The 22,859-nt window shown below is 38.8% G+C and overlaps 1 protein-coding gene across 1 annotated transcript in view; it reads right to left on the reverse strand.

Annotated features, from left to right (window-relative positions):
- The window catches only part of ALMS1 (ALMS1 centrosome and basal body associated protein), a 143,951-nt gene that overhangs the window by 15,635 nt on the left and 105,457 nt on the right, over nucleotides 1-22,859 (reverse strand). The window contains exon 18 of the mRNA XM_081101544.1: nucleotides 19,800-20,926. Coding sequence (XP_080957670.1) covers nucleotides 19,800-20,926 — 1,127 coding nt within the window. The remainder of the gene's footprint in view (nucleotides 1-19,799; nucleotides 20,927-22,859) is intronic.

Consider the following 22,859-nt stretch of genomic DNA (forward strand, 5'->3'; position numbering starts at 1 on the left):
GGGTAAGTCCCTGCCTAGAAAAAGGTTAATATTTAAAAATAGAAAGTAATCTAAAATAAATTTCCTTTCAACAAAACATAGTTAGCCCTCTAGAATGGTGAAAATAAAAACATACAAAAGCAAGTGTTTTCAAGGCTGTGGAGAAATTGGAACTCTCATACATTGCTGTGGAAATGCAAAATGGGGACAATACTTTGGATAACGGTTTAGTAGTTCCTCAAATGGTTAAACATAAAGTTATATGTAATCCAGCAGATATCCACTCCTAAGCATATGCACAAAACAAAATACATGTCCACACAAAAACTTGCCCGTGAAAGTCCACAGAAGTTTTGTTAATAGCCAAAAAGTTAAAGAAATACAAATGTCCATTAACTGGTGGCTGGATAAATAAAATGTGGTGTATTCATATAATGGAATGGTATTATCCTATATAATAAAAGGGTAATATGCAAACTGACCCTGACAGCAGGACGACTGGGAATGATTGGTCACTATGACACACACTGACCACCAGGGGGCAGACGCTCAATGCAGGAGCTGTTTCCTGGTGGTCAGTGCACTCCCACAGGGGGAGCTCTGCTCAGCCACAAGCCAGGCTGATGGCTGCCAGTACAGCGGTGGTGGTGGGAGCCTCTCCTGCCTCCTTAGCAGCACTAAGGATGTCTGGCTGCAGCTTAGGCCTGCTCCCCACTGGCAAATAGACATCTCCTGAGGGTTCCCGGGCTGCCAGAGGGATGTCTGATTGCCAGCTTAGGCCCAATCCCCCAGGGAGCGGGCCTAAGCCAGCAGGTAGTCATCCTTCGAGGGGTCCCAGGCTGTGAGAGGGCACAGGCCGGGCTGAGGGACCCCCCCACCCCCCGAGTGCACAAATTTTTGTGCACTGGGCCTCTAGTCTCTGTATATAAAACCCTAATATGCTAATAGACCAAACGATAGAACAGAACCGGTTGCTATGACGTGCACTGACCACCAGGGGGAGCATGTGGAACATGGTGGGCATTGGCAGCAGGCGGCAGAGCACGGAACATGGTGGCCGTCGACCATGGATGGGATGGTGGAGCAGGTGAGCGGGGTCGCCAGACCAAGGTGGGGCACCGGTTGTTGCCATTGGGTGAACCTCCGGTGGTTACTGAAAATTCTTTGTTCCTGCATGCCACATTCCCACCCGACCCTCGCACCTGTTGCCAGTGCCGGCCCCAATTGCTCAGCGCCATCAGTGGGTGTGAGTGGTGGCTGCCAGCCCTGATCGCCCCTGAAGGTTTCCCCACCTCCCCCTGCTCCTAAGGGGCAATCAGGGCAGCAGCCACTGCTCGTTCTTGCTGCTGGAGCCAGCCCCAATTGCTCTGTGCCATCAGCAGGTGCAAGCAGGGTCAGTGCCATCAGCACATGGGAGCAGCAATGGCGGGAGTGGGGCTGCTGGCAGATAGGGGACTGGGGGCCATGGCGGGAGGGGCCGGGTGGGGGCTTGGAGAAGGGGCCGAGACTTGTCCCTGTGCCCACTGCAGCCTCGTTCCTTTCAAGGTGCAGGAATTCGTGCACTGGGCTCCTAGTTTGGTAATACAAAGGAATACATGCTACAATGTAGATGAACCTAGAGAACATTAAGTGAAAGACGCCTGTTTCAAAAGATCACATATTGTATGATCCCATTTATATAAAATGTCCAGAATAAGAACATCTATAGGCAGGAAGTAGATTAGTAACCACAGCCAGGAGCTGGGGTGGGGGTGGGAGAAATGAGAAATGACTGCTAATGTATACAGGGTGTTTTTGGGTGTATCGGAAATGTTTTAAAATTAGAGGGATGGTGCACAACTCTGTGCATACACTGAGACCCAATGAATTGTATACTTAAATATGAATTTTATGGCCTGTGAAGGATTCAATAAAGCTGTAAAAATATATTTATTTATGTGTGGCCAACTGAAGTACATGTAGATTACAAAGCCTTATTTAGAAGAAAAGCTTCTCATGCTTTATGGTTCTGCATCTCCTGTTACTGAATCAGAGATATGAGAACAATGGAAGGTTATCAACAGTATCATTTTCACATAATAACGAATAGACATTCCTAACAAAAATGTAGGTGCTAGATGTTGTAGATACACTGAAACACTATACACTCTATGATTAGGGCCAAGTGCAAACTATCAGAATCATGCAACCATGCCATGTTGACTTTCAGTTTCACAATAATCGCAACATACAGGCCTGCACTGTGTATGACAATTTGTACTGAGAACCCACTATGGGGTAGAACATTTTTTGCTAAAGTCATTTACTGATGCTGTTGGTAAACCACAACACTCCACTTTCCTTGGTCCATGGGAAAGGCTAATGACTCATCATCTATCCCTCAGGGCCTGGGATTAGCCAGGTGTGATCAGCCCATTCAGTTCTCTGTAATGGGGCTTATATATAAAGATTTAGGTGACTACAAGTCAAATGACATCAGCTATCATGGTTTAAGCTTGCTGTTGTAGAGTCTTGGAAGGAGATAATGGCTTTTTAAAAAATATATTTTTATTTTTTATTTTTTAAAAATATATTTTATTGATTTTTTACAGAGAGGAAGGGAGAGAGATAGTTAGAAACATCGATGAGAGAGAAACATCGATCAGCTGCCTCCTGCACACTCCCCACTGGGGATGTGCCCGCAACCCAGGCACATGCCCTTGACCAGAATCGAACCTGGGACCCTTCAGTCCACAGGCCGACGCTCCATCCACTGAGCCAAACTGGTTTCGGCAAAAATATATTTTTATTGATTTTAGAGAGGAAGGGAGAGATAGAAACATCAATGATGAGAGAGAATCATTGATTGACTGCTTCCTGCATGCTCCACACTGGGGACCGAGCCCACAACCTAGGCATGTGCCCTTGACCAGAATTGAACCTGGGACCCTTCAGTCTACAGGCTGACGCTCTTTCCACTGAGCCAAACTGGTTAGGGCTACATGGCTGTTTTTAATTTCTATTATTATGAGCAAACTCACCTGCTGATGCCTTACTCTACACTGGGAAAAGGAAGTAACTGCCACCATTTCAGAGATGTTTCAGGCCTTTGTATGTTTTAGTTTAACTAAAATCTAGGTGAGACTCATTCTCGTATTTGTTGATCAGAGACACCATCAGAACCAGAAAAAGAAAAAAAGCTTTTCAACTAAAAATTTACTTTTTAGGTGGAAATAGGAAAACATATCTAATATAGGAAAAAAGGTCATGTTTCCTTATATGACCCTATATGGCTATTCTTCATGTAGATTGTTATTGCTGACCTTCAGATAGTCAGGTGCCTGCAAGATGTTTTGCTTTCCCCCTAGAGGAATGGGTTTATGTTAATTCATTTATAACCATTCAAGTTTAGGAACAGAGATACACAATGATAAGTCAGAGTCAAAATTTGAAATATATTCAATGTCATCAAAATAACATTTTTTGTTGTGAAAAGTTTTTATGTGGAATTGCAGTTTCAATAATAAAACTTACTAACCAGTAAAGGGTGACACAATCACAAAGTACCTGTCCCAAAAAGAATACTTTAACACAGTTTCAATTCCTAGAGACAAGATTAAAGCTTAAATAAAAAGCAGGAACTCGGGTGATAATTATTATTCAGAACTGGTCCTTTATTTCTGCAGGTATGGTAGATAACTATGGAAAATCTTCCCCAGAAAATTAAAAATGCAGTAGCTCCTCAGAAATTTTCTTTTGTTACATGAATGAGGAAATACTACAGAGATGGAATGATTTTGAATGATGCCAAAATTCAAAGTATGGTCACAAGACTGAATGGTTAAAATGATTAACTGAGGTCAAGAAACTAACAACAGGATAGTAAAGTTTCCCAGATAATGACAGGGCTTGGGGTAGGAAAAAAAAAGAAAAAAAAAAGTCCTCAATTAACACATGGGAAAAACCAGGTTAACAAATGATCATGAAAATCTTGTAAAGGGTGGTCAAGCTAGACGACAAGGGTCCCAAAAGATTTTCTATCAGGTTTTTAATTATGTTTTGGAAGTGCCTCCTCTTTCCCTCCCCACTTTCTCTGCATTCTCTCAAGTCTTTCCTCTTGGTTTTAACATTTATGAAGGAAGATGATGACTCTACATGATGACTCAAAATCTTTATTTCACTTATGATACACTCATGAAATCATATATCTATGTCTGTTAGATATTTTCACTTGTATATTCTGATCTAACTTCAAGTTTAATAAATGAAATGGGCGCCCTAACCGGTTTGGCTCAGTGGATAGAGCGTCGGTCTGCAGACTCAAGGGTCCCAGGTTCGATTCCAGTCAAGGGCATGTACCTTGGTTGCGGGCACATCCCCAGTAGGGGGTGTGCAGGAGGCAGCTGGTCGATGTTTCTCTCTCATCGATGTTTCTAACTATCTCTCTCCCTTCCTCTCTGTAAAAAATCAATAAAATATATTTAAAAAAATAAATGAAATGGCTTCATATTTTGGTCAGAATTAGTTTTCTCTTTAGATCTCTCCAATTCTGTTAAGGTGTTCACATATTATTTCAGTTATTTTGAGTAGAAATTTTAAAAGAACCATGGTTATTAATTACCAAGTACAATTGATTAGAGTCCAGTTTAACCAAAGAATATTAGATTTTTCTAATAATTTAGGAATATCACTTTATTTAAAAATCTCTATTGGCAATTAGTTGAACATAAAAATAAAATCACACCTATGCACACAAAAATAAATTGCATGTGAATTAAATGTTTGAGTGTTGCCTCCTACCCTTAGAATGATGCTTTTAAGTTTTCATCTGTTTAATGAAAAATAGTAGCTGTTAAGGTTGCAATGTTACTATATCATGGTTAGAAAGTAAGAGCTTATAAATCTTCCACTTTTGGGATTTATCAACATTTTGTCTAAATGTACAATTACTTTTTAAAAATATGCCAAGTGGGCATTTGGAACAACTGTAGATGCTGTGTTTTGGAAATGAAGTTTTATATAGACATTTTAAATCATGCTTGTAAATATGGGTATTAAAATCTTCTACATCTTTTATCTGTTATTATATAAAAATCAAAGAAAAGCAATTCAAGTATCCCACTCTTATAATGTTGTCACATTCTATATTATATTATGTCTAGATGAATGAACAAATGTTTGTAGCCTGGTTCAAAGGACAGTAGTAGACGAGATTAATCAAAGAACCTGTATGCATACGTGCATAACCCATGGACACAGACAATAGTGTGGTGAAGGCCTGGGGTGGGGGCAGGTGAGGGCTAGAAGGGGTTAATGGGGAAAGAAAAGCTGACACCTGTAATACTTTCAACAATAAGGATTTTTTTTAAAAAACTACCAGAGTAAACAGGAAAAAAAAAGGACAGCAGTAATTTTGGAAGTCTCTAAAAGACTCTCTCCTCTCTTGGAAATTACAAAGTGGGGTTAAGATAGATTCTCAACACAAGTAACATTTAATAAAAACAACACACAAAAAACCACCAACAAAGAAAACCCCTAACTTCCCATAGTATTTCTAATCTTCCAGCAAAACTAGAAATGGAAATATAGGAATTTTCATGCATTGTAGGTAGGAATAGAGACTGGAAAAGTAAGTATACATCTAGCTTATGATCCATGATTCCACTTGTGGATATATATGCCAAAGACAGTCTCACACAGGTCCATTAGGGGATATGCACAGGGTGTGCACTGTGGTGTTTTGTGGTACCGGGAGTTGACAGCAACCTAGGTATCCATTACAGGGAACGTACATAAAAGAGGCCATGAACCTAGGAGCACATTTAACTCAAACCTTAGCACATGGAGTTAAAAGAAAATCCTACTTTACTTTGGCATAGAAACTGTGTATAATACTTCTCTAATCCTAATATTTTACTCTGCTTCTAGAAGGATTTATTACGACATTCCAATAGAAATTTCAGGCAGAAACTAGAATGCAATGAAAAACCTGAAGATTCTCCTTTCCAGCTCATAACTAACATTTTGTGTGTGTTTGATCTGTTTGGCTTACCTCACTTTTTAAATTAATGTCAAACAAAAACAACCATAATAGCTTATTAGAAAACACATGCTTTTTGTAATATGACATAGAAATTTATAAAGAATCCCATAATTTTAAGATAATGTCAATATTTATTTTGATTCAGTTGTGTGTGAATATGTATAGGTAAAATGTTTAGAATATAAATACAGTTTTACATCTTGCTTTTTATTTCTTAATATATCATGAAATGTATTCTTTGGGTTCCAAGATACTGCTTTTTACTTGTTTCTCTCCATATATGATCACAATTGTAAAGACTAATATGAAATCAGCCAATATTATTAAAATATGTAAGAAATACTGGTAAACATTTGATTTGACATTAATGAGATAAAAAAGAGAAATAATTCATCTCCAACTTTTTTCCCTGAACAAAAACTGAAAAAAACCTGACCTTTTTTTGTACTGACAATAGCACACTCTCCCCCTTCTTCAACTCCAATGTACAACCAGAAACTGAGAAAAAGAGATAAGGAATGCTGGGAGAAGGAGTAAGAGAGAAACCACAGAGAGTACAGAGGCAAACACAGCAAGAACATGCGAGAAAGGGAGGAGAGGAGGAGTAACCAGAAAAACAAGACACAGTGAGACAAGACAGTAGGGTGGGAAGGGCAAGAGCGCAGTGCACAGAGTATGGGTGTACAGAGGCATAGAGAAAAGCAGAAAGCATGGAAAGATACAGGAGTGAGAGAAAAGCATGGCCTGTAGAGACTGCATAAATACAGAGAGAGGCACAGAAAGACTGAGTCAAAGAAAGAGTAGGTGTCATCAAAGGAAGGAGGGGAGGATGAACAGCAGCTGCAGCTATTCCTACTGACTCTTAAACCTTCAAGTAACAGGTAAAAAATGTGCTGGACATACAGGTTCAGGACAAAGAAGCATGAGCATATCTGAGGAAATCCAGGTTAAAGACAAGATAGCTCAAAAAAGAAATAGAAATGGTCAATAAACATACAAAAGAAAATAAAAATCTCAGTGGATGTGATTTAAAAAAATGTAAAGGTGAATAGATACCATATTTCAGGCCTATCTGCTTGGCAAATGCTAACAAGAATGCCATTGTCAGGTACTGGCCAAGTTATTATTATTATACATTGCTAGTGAAAAAATAATTTATTTCAGGAGGAAAACTTAATAGTGTAGACTAAAATTTTTTTAAAAAAAATCCTCACCCAAGGATATGTTATTGATTTTTAGAGAGAAAGGAAGGGGGGAGAGAGGGAAAGAGAAACATCTATGTGAGAAACATCCATAGGTTGCCTCCAGTATGTGCCCTGATTAGAGATGGAACCCACAACCTTTTGGCACACAGGATGATGCTGGATTAAACATTTTGAATGTGCATACTTAATAATCCAGAAATTTCATGTTAGAAATGTATCTCAAGGAAACAGAAAAAATCTATAGAGATGTAACACGATAATTCATCAAACTGCAGATAATGATAAAAATTTCAAAACAATTTAAATATCTGTCATTAGGTAACTAATTAGATAAATTTTATCTAATTTTATCTTGTATATTTAGACAATGAAACCCATAAAGCCAGTAAAAATGACTACATTAATCTGCATCTGACATAGAAAGATGTCTATGATATATTAAGTGTAAAGTTTCAGAACAATATACATGATTTCTTTTACTTGTTTCTCTTCATATATGAACATGAGTGTAAAGACTATTGAAATCTGTTTTGAAAAAATGTAAGAAACACTGATAAATACTTAATCCTATTCTCTCATTAAAGTCTCTTCATTAGGTATTTAGCTACATTAGAACATGGACATAATGAAATAGATTCAACATAAGAAGATATGTGAATCATAAAATGCAAACCTGGAAGCTTATTTATGAAAATGTTAATCGATTTTGACTATTTCAGGGCAGTGAGAATTTGGGTGATTTCCAAGTTTTTTATATCTTTTATATTATCTGAACTCTTTACATTTAGTTATCTTTTACCTTTATGCTCACAGGAAATAAAGAGAAATCTTTTTTTGATAAAATATTTGGTAATAAAGAAGGAAAAAAATAAAGTGGTAGAAGCACCAGGTCAAATCATCCATAGTCTATGAGGAACAAAGATATAAGCACAGTTCTAGTTGAGAAGAAGCCTAAAGAAAAGACAGAAATCCAAAATAAAAGATAGAGAAACACAGAGAAAACAGATGAATGAATTTTAGAAAATATGATAGCATAAAGGCAGGCTTAATGAACCTCTTCTTCAATAACCGAAAGACAAACACAAAAAGCAACAAAAAGTGAAAAGAATATTCAGAATCTAGGGAAAGGACTCAACTTAGACCAAAAAAATTCCAGAAATGCTGTCTAGAGAAACTATTACAAAGGCAGCTATGAGTTAACAAAAAAGAAGGATAAAAAAACAAAGAAAAAAATAAAAAAGAGAGAGGAAAAAAACAAAAACAAAACAAAACAAAAAAACAAAAGAGAAGGGAACTAGACTGGCTGGGCCTGATTGAGTCTGGAAATTATACGTAATCAGGCTTAAGTCTCAAAGTTACAACTTCAGACACCCCAGGGGATAGCCAAATCCCTGCGAAGGGTATTAACCCTTTGCGGTCGTTTGTCTACTCTCAGCCACCAAAGCTTTTTTACTGTTCCGGTCGTATGTCTGCTCTCAGCCACCACAGCAAGGAACCGTACGAATCTTAACTCTATTCATTCATGTATCAGTTCATAATTTCTCTGAAAGCTCTTAAGTGTCTAAGCGACCTTGTCACGAACCAAAACATTGCCCCGACAAATCGGAGATATCGAAACTCAATATAAACAAACACGGTCGTTCCACACTCGCCATCCAAAACACGGTGGCGAGTCAGTCACCTTTTGAGAGTGAAGAAATCGACAAGCTTCGGAGATACTTTGCAGAATTTCAAATAAAGCTTTACAAATTACGTTTAACTGTAATTAGGCATTCTCGCTTGTTAAGCTATTTCAAAATAATACTCCAAAATGACAAAAAGAAAGTTACCGAAAGAAGTGTACTGCGAATCTGAATGTAACGATGAAGAGTTTTATTTTGGCACCTTGAATACTGACTCTGACGTAGAAAGTGATAACGTTTGTAGTGATTCTACTAGTAGTGATGTAGTTCCAAAAAAGAATTAATAAATCTTGTTTATCCTTCATAATCTTGCATGTTATGTTTCACTGCTCTTTCAATGGAAATTAATTCCAATCAGTACGACACCCATGTCCAAATTTAATACGACTGCAAAGGGTTAACACCCCTCTGCCCTCCATATAGGGATGAAGGAATGCTTTTCCAATCTCCCAGGGCGACAACCAGTCCACGGAGATTATGACCAGGGTGAGAGGTGTAATTGGGGGAGGAATCTAACCTAATAATAGACAAACATGTAAATTGACCGTACATTCGCTACACTAACCAGCCAATCAGGCAAGTATGCAAATTAACCCAACAAAGATGGTGGTTAATTTGCATACATAGGCTCCAAGCTGCGGAGCGGTGACTGAAGGTGAGCTGGAGCGGCGAAGACGGAAGACTTAAGGCAGCTCCAGCCAGAGCGAAGGCCTGGGTCCCAGGTGCCAGAGGAAGACTGGTGCTGGCAGCCAGGAGAAGGGAAGGCCTATTGCATGAATCTCTTTGTGCAACAGGCCTCTAGTCTATATATATAAAAGTCTAAGCGGCCATTACGACCGGTTGACCACTTGACCAGTTGTTATGATGCACTGACCACCAGAGGGCAGAGGCTCAAAGCAGGAGCTTCCCCCTGGTGGTCAGAGTGCTCCCACAGCCAACCTCCTGTGGCGGGCCAACCTCCCGCGGTTCCTCCCCGTGGCTGGCCAGCCCTGATTGGCTCAATTGCAGGCCAGGCTGAGGGACCCCACCTGTGCACGAATTTGTGCACAGGCCTCTAGTAAACAATAAAGGGGAAATTCTTTTGCTAGACACTGGGCAGTAGAAGCCAAGATGGCACAGGGGGAGGTCCTTCTACTTTGAGGCATGTGCAGCAGGAGCCAATTGGTGACCATAATGGGGAGATGTCTAGCCTGGGAAAAGGATAAGATTGGATGAGGGCATGAAACCCCAGAAGATCTAAGAAAGAGACTGAATAGGGGCAGGACCCAGCACAAGCCCAGGAAAGATTAGGAAAGAGAAGTTAGTTTGAAAGAAAGCCTGCTTTCTCTTAAGCCCAAGGTAATATAATCAAAGCTTAACAAAGGCCAATCTGAGTAACACACATGTACCAGTCAGTTTAAATGTGTTCTCTCTCTGTAGCAGCTGTGAGGTTCTAAGCATGGGCCTAGGTGCAACAGTGCAGTGCCTGCTGAGCACAGTCAGGAACAGAGACTGAACTGAACCAAGCTTTAGCATGGACTGAACAGAACTAGGAAGTTTCAGACACCTCTTGGCCAATGGCATAGAATTTCTGGGCCCTGGTCCTCCCGGGCTCAGTGAGGACAAGTGTGGGCTTGCTGCCCCAGAGGCTGAACTTCCCACATAGCGAGGCAGAACTTAGCCGTCTGCTTGTGGATGAGACACTGGGCACCTGGAAACAGTCTATTGCTTCTCCTCCAATAAATCTTACCACTGTACCTCATCTTCCTATGCACAGGTCCCCGAAATGCTTCCTCCTGACTCTGTGGAAGAACCCTATTTCCACTGGCAACAAAACAACGGGGACCAAATTTAAGGAGCCTTCACAAAGCTCTTCCTACACAAAGAATATACTTAACACTAAATTGTACACTTAAATGGTTAAGACGATAAATTTTATGTATTGTGTTTGTTTTAACACAATAAAAAGGTCATTTCCCCAGTCTGAAATGGAATTTTGTATATAAGCACATAGAACAGGAAAAAAAGATGATAAAATTTAAACCAAACATACTTGTTATAATTTTGAACTTAAGCAAAATAAATTCACTTCAAAAGAAAACCCTCACATTGGGGGTGGAGGGGCAGTTAAATTCAACTCGATGCTACTAACACTGGAGCAAAATGACTTAGAAGAGCCAAGAATAAAAAGATGGGCAAAGATCAGTTATGCAAATGTACATTTAAAAATTGCATTGGATGAAACAGAATCAAAGACAAAATATGTTAAAAATGGAAAATGAACTTACTTTGGACAATTTACAGTGTAATTTATAGTGATTAAAAACTGTTATCTATATTGTATGTGCCAGACATAAACTTATACATAAACCTTCAATTACCACAAAGATAAATCAACTTTCAATTATATTCTTTGAAATCCTTAATGGATCAAGGAAACCAATATTTGGGAAGAATATAATAAATATAACTAACAAGGATGATATGCTACGCATATTCATATAATTAGAATGTTATACTCTGTATGGAGACTCTACCTCCTTTTTAACACCCTCGGAGTACTTAGTCATACATTAAGTTACAAGTCTCTATATATTCTTAAAACAGAAATAGAACTTAGCACAACCTCTAGTCACAATACAGCAAAATTAATATGCAGTGAGACAATAAATCTAAGCAATGGAATTAAAAAAAATTCTCTCCTAAACTCCTCTTGGGTCAAACAGGAAATCCAAAGCTATATTATAAAACATCTAAAAGGTACTACTAATAAAAATACCACAGGTCAAAATCTACCAGTTATATACATTTTTTTCCCACTTGGATATCAACAGAGTTGAATAAAGCAGTGCTCCCATCCTTATAACCACTACCACCATCAACAACAACAAAAATATACCAACTTTAATTTCGTGAATTTTCTTGAAGCCTCAGAAAGTCGAGATCAGAGGCCAACTCTGGTCCTAAATCTAAGAAGAGACTGCTGGTTACCTGGAAGAGATATAACTGGATAGGATTAAGAAGGTTTGAGATTGGATTAAGTGCTGGAGACCAAGTGTGCCCCGACAAGACTGTGAAGCCCTTGGGGGCTATAGAAATTGAGGGAGTCTGCACCCCTTTGCTGACTATTTTTCTATGAACTCCACCAGGAAAACGATTGAAGAGTTTTATGAAAGTGTCCATTATAGTCCAGACCCAGGAAAGTGAAACAGCAGCTGTTGCGGGAAGGGCACAAAACTACCTGGGAGGGATGTCAGCAAAACTGGCAGAATAGGGAGAGCTCCAGGAACCTGCCCCTTTACTAGGACCAAAAATCTGACAAAAACTGTCAAAAATCAACCTTATCAAAACTCTAAAATACAGTCAAAGGTACATGGCAACTAAAGAAAAGCAAGAGTAAGGCCAAATAAACAAAGTAGGAGAGCGCTTTGTGGCTTTTTATTTAGCGTTGCTTGCCTCACTCCTATTCCCCCTTCCCTGGCAAAGTATTTCTGGAATGCAAGGATGGTTTAACAGCGGTTCTCAACCTGTGGGTCACGACCCCTTTGGCGGTCCAAAGACCCTTTCACAGGGGTCACCTAAGACCATCCTGCATATCAGATATTTACATTATGATTCATAACATAGCAACATTATAGTTATGAAGTAGCAATGAAAATAATTTTATGTTTGGGTCACAACATGAGGAACTGTATTTAAAGGGTGAGAAGGTTGAGAACCACTGGTTTAACACATGATTATCAATATATACCATATTAATAGAACTTAAAAAAAACCACCCATATGATCATCTCAATAGGTGCTGAAATATTTGGCAAACACCAAAATCCTTTCATGGTAAAAACACTCACCAAAATACGAAAAAAAGGTAACTTCCTCAGCACAATAAAAGTCATATGTGGAAATACACAGCAAAACCATTCTCAATGGCAACAGACTGCTTTCCTAAGATCATAAACAAACAATGGTGCCTTGCTTTTACCACTTCTATTTGACACTCTACTGGAAGTTCTAGCCAGACCAATTAGGCAAGAAAAATAAAGGGCACCCAAATCGAAAAAGAGGAAGTAAGACTATCTCTATTCACAGATAATATAGCGTTATATATAGAAAATCCTAAAAAATCTGCAAGAAGTCCTAGCCGGTTTCGTTTAGTGGTTAGAGCATCAGTCCATGAACTGAAGGATCACGGGTTTGATTCTGGTCAAGGGCACATACCTCAGTTGCAAGCTCAATTTCTGGCCCGGTTGGGGCGTGTGCAGGAGGCAACCAGACAATGTGTCTCTCTCACATCGATGTTTCTCCCCCTCCCTTCCACTCTCTCTAAAAATCAATGGAAAAAATACCCTTGGGTGAGGATTAACAATAACAACAACAAAAACCTGAAAAAAAACTATTAAAATTAATAAATAGTCAGGTTGCGTAATACAAGACCAACATGCAAAAATCAGCTGAGTATCTATAACACTAACAATGAACAATGCAAAAATGAAGAAAACAATTACTTTTAAAATCGCATCAAAAAGAAAAAGAAAAATCATACGGCATACCAAAGGACCCCAAATAGCCAAAACAGTCTTGAAAAAGAATAAGGTTGGAGGTCTTATACTTCCTGATATCAAAATTTATTTTAAAAGATACAGTAAACCCAAACAGTGTGTACTGGCATACTGGAGTAGAATAGAGAGCCCAGAAATAAACCCTTACATATATGGTCAAATGATTTTTGACAAGGGTGCCAAGCACATTCAACAGGGAAAAGACTGTCTTTTTTCAACAACTAGCGCTGGGACAACAAAATATCCATGTGCAAAAAGATAAAGCCTTACCTTAACACCATATACAAAAATTACTGTGGCTCATGGATTGGTAGACTTAATATTGTTAAGATGGCAATAAATCCCAAAGCCAACACAGACTTAATACAATTAATATCAAAATCCTAATGACCTTTTCAGCAAAAACTGAAAAGCTGATCTTAAAATTCACATGGAGACACAAGGGATTTAAATAGCCAAAACAGTGTTGGAAAAGAACAAAGTTGGAGGAATCACCTTCTCAGTTCTTTCCACAAAGCTACAGTAATCAAAATAGTGCAGTAATGGCATACAAATAGGAATATAGATAAAAAGAATAAAACTGAAAGCCTAGAAATAAACCCTCAATTATATGGTCAATTGAGTTTTGACAATGAAGCCTAGATCACTCAAGGGAGAAAGAATAGTTTCTTCAATAACTGGTGCTGAGACAATTGAATATCCATGTGGAAAAGAATGAAGTTTTGACCCTTACCTCATATTATATACAAAAATTAACTCAATATATGTCAAAAATGCAAATGAAAGAGCTAAAAGTATAAAAAATTTAAAATAAAAGGACAAATCTTTATGACTTTGGACTTAGCAATGGTTTCTTAGATATGACACCAAAAGCACAAGCAACAAAAGATAGGGATACTGGGCTCTTCATCAAACTGTAAACTGTTGTGGCCTAGCCAACATGGCTCAGTGACTGGGCACTGACCAATAAAGCAGGAGTTCACGGTTTGAGTCCTGGTCAGGGCACATGCCAGGTTGCGGGCTTCATCCCTAGTAGAGGCGTGCAGGAGGCAGCCAATGAATGATTCTTTCTCATCATTGATGTTTCTATCTCTTGCTTCCTCTCCCTTCCTCTCTGAATAAAATATATATATAATTTTTTTTAAAGTAAACTGTTTTGCCTTGGACAGTAACAAGTGAAAAGACACCCAGAGAATGGGAACAAATATTTGCAAATTATACATCTGATAATAGTAATCAATCCAGAATATATAAATAAATCTTACAACTCAAAAACAAAAAGCAAACTGCAATTAAAAAGTAGGTAAAGACTTGAATAGACATTTCCCCAAAGAAGATACAAATGACCAACAAGCACATGAAAAGATGCTTAAACGTCACTAGTCATGCAGGACAGGGAAAGGCAAATCATAACCACCATCAAAATGACAATAAGTATAAAATACCATCTCATTTATACTAGGATGCCCCCCCTCCCCCCAAAAAAGGGTGAATAAAGATAGTTGGTGAACCTAGGGACATAGTAATCCTCAAAAACATTGCTAATGGAATGTAAAAAGTGTAGCCACTGTGGAAAACAGTTTGACAATTCCTCAATAAGCTAAACATAGAATTACCACATGGCTCAGTATTTCCACTCCTAGGTATATTCTCAAAAGAAATATTTACAGCTATTCAAATAAAAACCTGTAGCCTGGCTAACAGGGGTTAGTGATTGAGTGTCTACCTATGAACCTGGAAGTCACGGTTCGATTCCTGGTCAGGGCACATGTCTGGGTTGCGGGATCGACTTCCAGTAGGGGGTGTGCAGGAAGCAGACAATCAGTGATTTTTTGTTATCATTGATGTTTCTATCTTTCGCTCCCTCTCCCTTTTTGATTTTTTACAGAGAGGAAGGGAGAGGGATAGAGAGTTAGAAACATCAATGAGAGAGAAACATCGATCAGCTGCCTCTTGCACACCCCCTACTGGGGATGTGCCCGCAACCCAGGTACATGCCCTTGACCGGAATCGAACCTGAGACCCTTGAGTCTGCAGGCTGACGCTCTATCCACTGAGCCAAACCGGTTAGGGCCCTCTCCCTTTCTGAATAAAAAATATTTTTAAAAATAGAGAAAGAAAACTTGTACAAAAATGTTCATATCAGCTCTACTCATAATAGCTAAAAGGTGGACACACACTCAAATATCTATGAGTGGATGAATGGATAAAATGTGGTATATACATGCAATGAAGCACTGATTCATGCTACAACATGGAGGAACCCCAAAACATTAAGCTAAAGGAGCCTGACCCATAGGTCATATATTGTATGATTCCATTTATATGAAATAACCGGAGCAGGCAAGTTCACAAAAATAAGCAAGTTAAGTGGTTCTGAGAGGCTGTTGGGAAGAGAGAATAGAGTTTGCTTAATGGGTGTGAGATTTCCCCTGGGTGATGAAAAGCTGTTGAACTAGATCAGCCCTGGGCAAACTATGGCCCGCGGGCCTTGAAATGAATAAAACCAAAAAAAAAAGAAAGACCGTACCCTTTTATGTAATGATGTTTTTCCTTGAATTTATATTAGTTCACACAAACACTCCATCCATGCTTTTGTTCCGGCCCTCCAGTCCAGCTTAAGAACCCATTGTGGCCCTCTAGTCAAAAAGTTTGCCCACCCCTGAACTAGATAGTGGTGATGATTATAAAACATTGTGAATGACCCTAGCTGGTTTGGCTCAGTGGATGGAGCGTTGGCCTGTGGACTGAGGGGTACCGGGTTCGATTCCGGTCAAGAGCACATGCCTGGGTTGCGGGCTCTATCCCTGGGGCACGTGCAGGAGGCAGCCGATCAATGATTCTCTCTCATCATTGATGTTTCTCTCTCTCACTCCCTCTCCTTTCTTCTCTGAAATCAATAAAAATATTTTTTTAAAAACCTCAAAAAATCATTGTGAATATACTCATTGCCACTAAACTGTGCACTTTAAAATCATTAAAATGATAAACTTTATTTTTTAAAATATATTCTTATTGATTTCAGAGAGGAAAGGAAAGGAAGAGAGATAGAAACATCAATGATGAGAGGGAAGAATCATTGATCAATTGCCTCCTGCACGCCCCCTACTGGGGATCGAGCCCGCAATCGGGCATGTGCTGTTGACCAGAATCAAACTCGGGACTCTTCATTCCACAGGCCAATGCTCTATTCACTTAGCCAAACCAGCTAGGGCAAAATGATAAATTTTATGTTATGTGTATGCATTTTACCACACACAAAAATCCCTCCTTAGAGCCTTTTCCCTTATCTCTTCTATGGAACAAAAAGCCTTAATCTGTGCCATTTCCAATTCTTTTTTTACTTAAAAAAAGTCATATTGTACTATTTATATATTAATCACTATCATTTAATACCTACCAAACCTCAATTATAATATTTATGATAAACTACCTGGACGTCTTATGCCTTCTTTTATCTAGACTAGCAGTCTCTAAATTATTTAATTATGCAGTCCTACAGGAAAAAAAATATACATGTATTTTAATCTTTACCCAAGGGTATTTTTATTTATTTATTTATTTATTTATTTATTTATTTATTAAAATATATTTTATTGATTTTTTTCAGAGGGGAAAGGAGAGGAATAGAGTTAGAAACATTGATGAAAGAGAAACATCGGTCAGCTGCTTCCTGCACACTCCCTACTGGAGATGTGCCCGCAACCAAGGTACATGCCCTTGACCGGAATCAAACCTGGGACCCTTGAGTCCGCAGACCGATGCTCTATCCACTGAGCCAAACCGGTTAGGGTTACCCAAGGGTATTTTTAAAAAATGATTCGAGAGAGAAAGCATCAACTTGTCTTCACATTTCTTAATTTATTTTTAAAAGTCATATTGTAGCTCACTTCTCTCTGGCTTCCATAATTTTCTTTCACTCTCTATTTCCTTTAAAAAAATATTTTTTATTTTATGTGTGTGTGTTTAAAAGCACACTCCTGAACTAGATAGTGGTGATGAAAGACATGGGAGAATGTCTTGGAAGACAGGGAGAAATGAATCAACAAAAAAACGAAACAAAAAACCCCAGGCAATATTGGTTAGAATGGAGGTCATTCTAAACTAAAAGCTCCCTGATGGCAGGGATATACTTTGCAGATTCTGAAGCAGTTAGAGCAGCGGTTCTCAACCTATGGGTCACGACCCCTTTGGGGGTCGAACTACCCTTTCACAGGGGTCGCCTAAGATCATCGGAGAACGCATATATAATTACATATTGTTTTTGTGATTAATCACTATGCTTTATGTTCAATTTGTAACAATGAAAATACATCCTGATATCAGGTATTTACATTATAATTCATAACAGTAGCAAAATTACAGTTATGAAGTAGCAATGAAAATAATTTTATGGTTGGGGATCACCACAACATGAGGAATTGTATTAAAGGGTCGCGGCATTAGGAAGGTTGAGAACCACTGAGTTAGAGAGAAACATTGATGTACAAGAGGAACATCAATCAATAGGTTGCCTCCCTTATGTGCCCTAACTGGGGAACTAATTAGCAACCTAGGTATCTGCCCTGATGGGGAACTGAACCCGCAACCATTTTAGTGTATGGGATGACACTCAACTAACTGGCCAGGCAATATTTTTGAGCATAAATTACCAAAGTAGATATTTGCAGTGTGGGGCAAAAGTAAATTTACAGTTGTTTATACAGAAAATGCAATCATTAGAATAATAATACAGGAGTAAACTTTCACATACAACTGTAAACCTACTTTTGCCTCACCCTGTATTTATAAATTACTAGAGTCGCAGTGCACCTTCTCGCAGTCTGGGACCCCTTGGGGGATGTCTGCCTGCCAGTTTAGGCCCGATCTCTAAGCTGGCAGGCAGACATCCCTCTCGCAGTATGGGACCCCTCGCTCCTTATTGCCTGCCTGCAGCGGAGACAGGAGAGGCTCCCACCACTGTCGCTGGGCTAGCCAGCTGTCTGGATGAGCAGTGCTCCCCCTGTGGGAGCGCACTGACTACCAGGGAGCAGCTCCTGTGTTTAGTGTCTGGCTCCTGGTGGTCAGTGCACATCATAGCGACTATTTGTTCTGCCCCTTTGGTCAATTTGCATATTACACTTTTATTATATAGGATGTTATTACTGTACTCATCTATGTATATAAAAGCCTAAATGACTGAATGACCACCTGGGGGCAAACACTCAACACAGGAGTTGCTCCCTGATGGTCAGTGCGCTTTCATAGCCAACCTCCCGTAGTCCCTCCCCACCAGCCAGCTGGCTCTTGATTGCTGGCAGGCCAACGGACCCCACCTGTGCATGAATTCATGCACTGGGCCTCTAGTATAATATAAACATATATAAAATGTAAATTTTAAAAGTTTGAGAAAAAATAAATCTAATATTTTTCTTTCTATACTCCAAAGAACAAGCATCACTCTTTATAAAGCACTTCTCTGGGCACACTAAATTTTATTGTTGGGTTAAATTGTGTGTTGACCCTTTGTGAGATGTCTTTGCTGAACACTATAGTAAGGTCATATTAGCCTTATAGGCATTATTACTGAACCTACTGTAAGGATGCTGCTGAGGACTCTATTACACTGTGGTTCCTTCTTTATGAGGACAGATGAGTAAATTTCTTCTAGGTTTTAGTACCAGAAATATGAAATGCTTTTGAGAATTCGGTTTGTTTTTATATTATAGACTTGTGATTGATCACAAAATTCTAGCAATACTAACTGGTAGAAAACAAAGCAAAATTTGTGACTCACCACCATATCTATAAGGTACATTTTATCTCTCTCTAGCATCAACTTGTCTTCCCATAACTCACAAATCTTCATCTATTTATTCTTAAAAGTCATGTTGTAGCTCACCCCTCTCTGGCTTCGATAATTTTTCTTCATTTGAATTCTTTTTTCCTTTTAAAAAATCATATTATAGTGTGTGTGTGTGTGTGTGTGTGTGTGTGTGTGGTGTGTGTGTGTTTTAAAGCAACTCAAAATGTCTTGAAAGACAGGGAGAAATGAATCAACAAAAAACAAATTTACAAAAGCTCGGCAATATTCTTCAGAATGGAGGTCATTCTAAACTAAAAGCTCACCGGTGCCAGGGATATACTTTGTAGATTCTGAAGTAGTTAGCAGCAAAGCCCTTCATCCAAAGGATAATTTGTAAATGAGTGTTGATGAAAAGAATGACAACTCACAATAGCACTGTACTACACTTTCTCACTCTTTTCCAGTTGGTAAGGAATATTATAGTGAGGAAAGGGCAAATGGCTTTTTTCCACCTGTGTGCAAAGCTTAAAACTAAAAAGTCCATGAAAAAGGCAGTCACATTGCCAGATGCAATTTGTAGCCATGTACCTGGATGTGTTTCCTTCTGGTGTGTTCAGAAGTCACTTGGGGACAACTCAATGCTTTCTTCTTGTTCTTGCTCGGCTTCTCAATGTATCTCCTCTGATGGTCAGTGATACTGCTGTATAATTTAACTCTCCTGGGTGACAGACAAACTCTTTCATGGCCAAAAGCCTGGATCAATCGGGCAGTGTCAATGGTGGAAAGAGAGCTGCTCCTTTCATGCAAAGTCACTTCTTTATCTGTTTGGGTCAATATATCTGATTCCACAGGAGAAGTTGTGGTGGAAATAGCAGTATCTGTGAGCAGCTCACTCTCCTCTGAGGGTCTAGAATCTGAAGAAGTATTGTTTATATAACAAAAATTTGGCTGTTTTCTCAGAATATATTTATCAAATTTAAGCTGTTCAATTTTAATCTGATTGGACCTTCCAGCTTGACGAGTAGAAAGCACCTTGTTTTTAAGATCTCCCATGTTTTTATGGCATTTCCCCACACTTTTATACCGCTTCTTTTTCTGAAGCTTGTTTCTCTGTTGCTGTCTACCATTCCATTCCTTAGTATCTCGCTGCCCTCTGCTATCATCCTGTGTACTTTCTGAGGGCCAAAGGGAATGTGTGATAGGATTCTGAAGAAGTTTAGCCAAACGATCAAGTCGCTCCACCAAGGATAGTTCTTTTCCACCCCTGAACTCGTGAGATTTTTGTTGCTTCTGCCGCTCCTGATACTTGTTCCAGAGTTCATTCAAACTTGTGATGTGCTGAGTTGTGGGCTCTGGGGTGACCTGACGATTCTTTTTTTGATCATTAATCTGTTTGTCACATTTTGTATGATCTCCAGCCTGACTTTTAGTAGAATGTATCTTTTCTTTGTTTCCCAAGTTTACATTGATATGGAGGCTCTCTATTCGAGTACATTCTGTCTTTTCCTCAGTTTGATAAGAGGGAGGAAGACTAATACGGTGTTTGTCTGGATAATGCTGGAATAAATCTTTCCAAGAATGCCCCATGAAAACACTTCTCCCTAAGGATTCATGGCAAAAATCTCGATCACTTGGTAGGTGCACTGGATGATGAAAGTAAAACTTGGCTCTCCTGAACACAGAATGGGTAGTATTTTCAAATTCCGAACTGGACTCTGAAAAGGAGAAAAAAAAGATTTTGAAGTTCTTTCAAAATATTTTCATTTCCTTTAGAAATAGTATTCAAACTTAATTCTTTAGAAACAGAAGAAAAAGAAAGAACAGTTTATATAAAGTTTCAGAAAATTCACTGCCTGAACAAAGGATTTATGCCTTGTGCCTACTGGCTTAGAGTGGCATGGTAAACATTTAAGAGACGCAGGGTCAGAAGACCTGGATTCTGGGTAGAACTCTGTCACAAACTGGCTGGGTGAGCTTGAGAAAGGAGCTTTAGTCCTCGGGACTGTAACAGCAGCTGCTTTGTACTAACTGCTTGCTATGTGTGGGGTACTATGATCAGTGCTCTACGTTTTTCCCCTTTTTATTCAATCATGTTGAGAAAACTGAGAGATATGCCTTACTAACCCCTCTTTCAGCTAAGAAACCTGAGAATTCATTATCAGAAATTAAATGCGTGGGATAAAAAAGAAAAACTCTTTACATGTTCTAGAGCCTCTTAAAATTTCTTTCTGTGGGCCATCTTCACATTTTTTCCTCCAATTTTTTTTTTTTACTGTGGTAAAATATACCTAATACAAAATTTACCATCCTCCAAATTCACTTTTTGACAGTCATTCTATGTAAAAATGGGCATTTTTAGATGTAACAATATCTAATAATCATAACCCCCGGATGGAAATAGTAATATAGGATCAATATATATTTTGGTGTTTCAAGTTATACGTAGAAACAAAGAAATATATATGTATGCAACAAAGTAACACTTGTAACTACAGGATCCTTTTCACCTACACCATAGATTACTGACAACTAAGGTTTTTATTAAATGCTCTTATAATCCCTAAGGCAATTTCCCCAGAACATAGTAAGACACATGAAATCTGCTTTTATGTCTAAAGTACAATCTGCCCTGGGTAGGTAGCTAAGTTGGTTAGAACATCATCCCAATATACCAAGGTTGTGGGTTTGATCCCTGTTCAGAGCACTTATAAGAATCAACCAATGAGTGCATAAATAAGTGAGACAACAGCCGTAGCTGGTTTGGCTCAGTGGACAGAGTGTCGGCCTGTGAACTGAAGGGTCCCAGGTCGATTCTGGTCAAGGGAACATGCCCGGGTGCGGGCTCTGTCCCCAGTGGGAGGCATGCAGGAGGCAGCTGATCAATGATTCTCTCTCATCAATGATGTTTCTATCTCTTTCTCTTTCTCCCTCTCCCTTCCTCTCTGAAGTCAATAAAATTTTTTTTAAAAGAACAACAAAAAAATAAGAGACAACAAATCAATGTTTCTCTCTCTCTCTCTCTCCCCCTTCCTCTCTCTAAAATTAATTAAAAAAAAAAAATAGCCGGGAAGGAGAGGAAAAAGGGAGCTATCTGTAATACTATCAATAATAAAAAATACATATTAAAAAAAAGGAAATCTTGACAATACATGCTCAATGTAGATGAACCTTGAAGACATTGTGCTGAGAGAAATAAGCCAGACACAAAAGTATAACATTGTATGATTCCACTTATGTGAATTAGATATAAGAGGCAGATTCCCTGGAACAGAGACTTGAATGGTGATGTTAGGGGCCAGGAGGAAGTGAGTAGAGGAAGTTAGTGTTTGATGGGATAGAGTTTCAGTTTGAGAAGATGAAGTAATTCTGGAGATGGATGGAGGTGATGGTTGTACAACTATGCGAATGTACTTAATGTCACTGAACTGTATACTACAAAATGGTCAAACCCGTAAATTTTGTTATGTATATTTCACCACAATAAAAAAAAATGTAACAACTTCAAAAAAATAATAATAACCCAGACAGTATGGCTTGGTGGTTGATTGTTGACCTATGAACTATTTGATAAGACAAAATATCCATTTATGATCAAACCCTCAATAAAATGAGTATAGAAGGAAAAGTACCTTAACATAATAAATACCA

Source organism: Myotis nattereri, assembly GCF_964212035.1.
Source record: "Myotis nattereri genome assembly, chromosome: 10".
Taxonomy (NCBI): domain Eukaryota; kingdom Metazoa; phylum Chordata; class Mammalia; order Chiroptera; family Vespertilionidae; genus Myotis; species Myotis nattereri.